General features: G+C 38.3%; 1 protein-coding gene across 1 annotated transcript; it reads left to right on the top strand.

Annotated features, from left to right (window-relative positions):
- The first annotated feature begins 207 nt into the window (after window positions 1-207).
- On the top strand, window positions 208-1,838 carry LOC131322501 (NDR1/HIN1-like protein 1). The gene is made up of 2 exons (XM_058353851.1): window positions 208-568; window positions 1,219-1,838. The coding sequence occupies exons 1-2, from the start codon at window positions 356-358 to the stop codon at window positions 1,633-1,635; spliced, it is 630 nt and encodes a 209-aa protein (XP_058209834.1). The 5' UTR covers window positions 208-355; the 3' UTR covers window positions 1,636-1,838.
- The last annotated feature ends 1,929 nt before the right edge of the window (window positions 1,839-3,767 follow it).

The following is a 3,767-nucleotide window of genomic DNA, read 5'->3' as shown; positions in this document are numbered from 1 at the left end:
CGCACATCGGTAAGTATTACGTTTAGATTCATAGAAGCGAACTGAACAGTTTCGCCTTTATGAATCCAAAAGTAATATCTACCGATATCCGTTAGAGCTGATTTTTTACAGGACCCCATAAAATAATATTCAAAAAATTATGAATATTTTTTTAAATTTTTATAAAATCTGAAATGAGCCCAAATTCATTTTTTCTTGCGTGAGTCTCCGTAAATCTTTCTTCTTGCGTTGCCTAATAATTGACCCCTATATAGTGGAGTATATACATAAACTAATCTCTCTCTCTCTCTCTCTCTCTCAATCCTTTCTATCCTCCCAGTTGTGACCAAAACCACTCCCCACCACAAGCCGAGTGATGTCGGACAAGTGCACCCACCACAAGGAGAAGCGAAGAAAGCTGCTCCGGCGGTGTTGTGCCGGACTTCTCATCTTCAATTTCATCCTCCTCGTCCTCATCCTCCTAATTTGGGCCATCCTCCAGCCCAAAAAACCCCAGTTCATTATCCAAGACGCCACCGTTTACGCCTTCAACGTCTCCGCGCCCAATTTCATTACCTCAAGCATCCAGGTTAGGTTCTTACAACTCTTGTAATACTTCCGTCCGTTTCTTCGTTTTTGTTGTTTATGTTTCACAAACTTGGATATATATTTCCTACAATAGCAATCCAGTTTAGTTAAATTCAGTAAATTTTCTCTAGATCTGAAATTATTCGATCTGTTTTGAAATGGGCAGTGGTTGGACTGTTTTATTAAAAATCTATCTTTTTCTTTACAGATAGATATCGACAACTTTGTATTCAAAAAGTTATTGTAAAGACTCGTACAATCAATATCTTTCACACGACCGACAATCGGATGACTATCTCCCACTGAAATTAATTCCGTCAGTCTCAAATGGAGTAATATGCTTGTTTTATTTTTATAACTAGTAGAATTTTCCAGAGCATAGTTCTAAAAACAGAGGTAGCAAAATGGAGACGGGTTAGATAGATAAAATTGAAGTCCAATTCTTAATTAAGTCAAGTAGTATATATAGAGTAGAATATTCTATTCAGAATTATGTAGATACTTACAAAACAAATTAAAAGGATTCTTGATGTATTTCTTGTTTTCGATTCGGATGATCCTGTAATATCATTCCTTATGCATCTTTTGGTATCAAAACAATCCAACTTGTATTGACGTTAATTTCCAATAATACGTATCCTTGAAAAACAGGTAACCATTTACTCCCGTAACCCCAACGACAAGATCGGCGTCTACTACGACAAGCTCGACATCTTCGCCACCTACCGCAGCCAACAAATCACCTATTACACCGCCATTCCGTCAGTTTACCAGGGCCACAAGGACGTCAACGTCTGGTCTCCGTTTGTCTCCGGTGTTAACGTCCCCGTGGCGCCCTACAACGGCGCCTCCCTCAGCCAGGACCAGGCGGCCGGAATGGTCGGCCTCACTTTCAAGATCGATGGACGGGTGAGATTCAAAGTCGGCACCTATATCTCCCGCCGTTACCACCTCCATGTCAAGTGCCCGGCCAGGATCGATTTCGGTGGCCGGAGCAGCAGCGGCGTTATCGTCGGAGGTAACGCCGTCAAGTACCAGCTCACTCAGGGTTGTCGCGTGACGGTTTGATGTGGGGGGTCCAGATTTCGCCGTTAAATAATTGCTTATTTTCTTCTCTATATATATCTATACAATAACGCGGTGTAGGAGTCTTTATCATGCACGTTCCTTTGTTTTTGTGTTTTTCCTTATAGGATACGGGGTTGAATTGTATATTTTGGCAATGAATGAATGAATAAAAGCAAGATAAGGAAAATAGATAAATTGCAGTATATTGTATGGCAGCTTCTATTTGTAACCACAAATTTGCTATATACAACCTTTTTTAAACTCAAAAATTTTCGAACTAAAATGTCCTCATATGTAATGACCATTTTCATTCCTGGAACCTTCTCCCTCCTTCCTACACTACAACTTTCATCTTCTTCCCTCTTCGTACACTACAAATCCTAGTGACCTTATATACCACCTCTGTCGCCAACTTTTTTTTCCGTCACCACAACCACCAGCAAGCTACATCCCCACCATCAGCAACAAGCTCCATCACCACCACCAACTTTGAGCTCCATCACCATCACCACCACCATTGAGCTCCTCCATCACCCCCCACCAGTGAGCTCCATCACCCCCTCTCGTCACTCATTCTCTCTCCTCTCCTCTCCACAACCAATTTCCATCACTCACCATCAACATCAATGGCATTCAATTAGTTTGTTCCGACATTGTCGAGTCTTAAAATGTGAAAGTTGCACATAATTCGGATTTTAAATATGAAAATTACACTGGCTCTTCTTTGTGGGAGATCAGGGTTCAAGCCTTGTTGTGGGTGGTTTGTGGGTTTAGGGTGATAGCCTCTGAACCCTCTGTGGACTAACTCACTAAATTCCCCCACCAACCTCTGTTGATGTATACAATATTGAAAAAAAATAAAAGAGAAGAAAATTACACATATTTTCATATTTTAAAATACGAAAGTTTGGACATATTTTCGGATTTTAAAATCTGAACATTGTACATCTTCCCACGCATAGTTCAAAAATCCTTCGGATATGAAAATCCAAAAATATGTCCAACTTTCATATTTTAAAATTTGAAAATATATGCAACTTTCACATTTTTAATTCGACAATATCGGGACAGACTAATTGAATGCCAGTGGTGGTGGTGTTGCTGATGGTGAGTGATGGGAATGGGTGGTGGAGAGGAGAGGGACGGAGTGACATGAGGGGTGATGAAGCTTGGTGGTGGTGGTGATCGAGCTCGTTGGTAGTGGAGAGAGGAGAGGGGTAAGTTCAAAATTTTGGTAGAAAATTGGGGGTTTTGTTAAGAAGGGTAAATAGGAAAATTCAAGGACTTTTTTGGGATTATATTTAGCAAATTGTTGTAACATAAAAAAAGGGTGTGGATTTTATTTAGCAAAGGGTTGTATGTAGCAAAATTTGTGGTTGCAAATAGAAGTCGCCATATTGTAAAAATAATTAAAGAGGATTCTCATTACCAGAATGATCGAGCAAGAATTGATTTTTTTGAATGGTAAAGTCAAGAAGTGGTGAATAGTTGAGGTTGGGCAGTCACTTTCTGTCATTTTCCGATGGGAAATTGGTGTTAGCTTACTTATGGATTACTCCTTTCCTTTTGTCTTTTAGATTAGTTAATTAATATCCGTAGTGGTGAAAGTGGGTTCAACTTCAACATTAAGGAAGTGTCTTTTTTTTAAAAAATTTCTAAACTTGTAATATATTTATATATATATATGTATGGAGAGAGAGAGAGAGAGTGAACCTTTATGTTTTTCTACATGTGACAAGCTAGTGAATTATTTTCGGTGTTTTCTGTAAATTAATTGATTGATGTAACCAATGAGGGAGAATGATAAAATTAATTCACTCACCGAATAGGTTGGTGTGCGAAATCAATCTCTAACATGTGTTTTTTTTTAGGAACAATATTATTCCATTAATATCAAATAAGCAAGTACATTCATACCTAACACAATACATACATGTCCATACAAACAGCGCAACACATTATGACAAAATGAAAAAAACAAAACGAGAAAGTCTACAATACACACCTCTTAAAAGAGTGTACTATATGCACCTATTTTATGGTTCATTCATAACATTTTAGTGTGTTTCGTAATTTTTGTTCTAGAATTCATAACCTTTCAGCAGTAAGATTCGTAACATTTTCATTATGAT

Source organism: Rhododendron vialii, chromosome 4a (genome assembly GCF_030253575.1).
Source record: "Rhododendron vialii isolate Sample 1 chromosome 4a, ASM3025357v1".
Classification (NCBI taxonomy): Eukaryota; Viridiplantae; Streptophyta; class Magnoliopsida; order Ericales; family Ericaceae; genus Rhododendron; species Rhododendron vialii.
Note: the sequence above shows the minus strand (reverse complement) of the source record. Positions and strands in the feature narration are given on the sequence as shown.

Coding starts and splice junctions, on each gene's coding strand:
- LOC131322501 (XM_058353851.1), top strand. CDS start 356: ATGTCGGACAAGTGCACCCACCACAAGGAGAAGCGAAGAAAGCTGCTC. Junction 569..1,218: donor TCATTACCTCAAGCATCCAG/GTTAGGTTCTTA, acceptor CTTGAAAAACAG/GTAACCATTTACTCCCGTAA.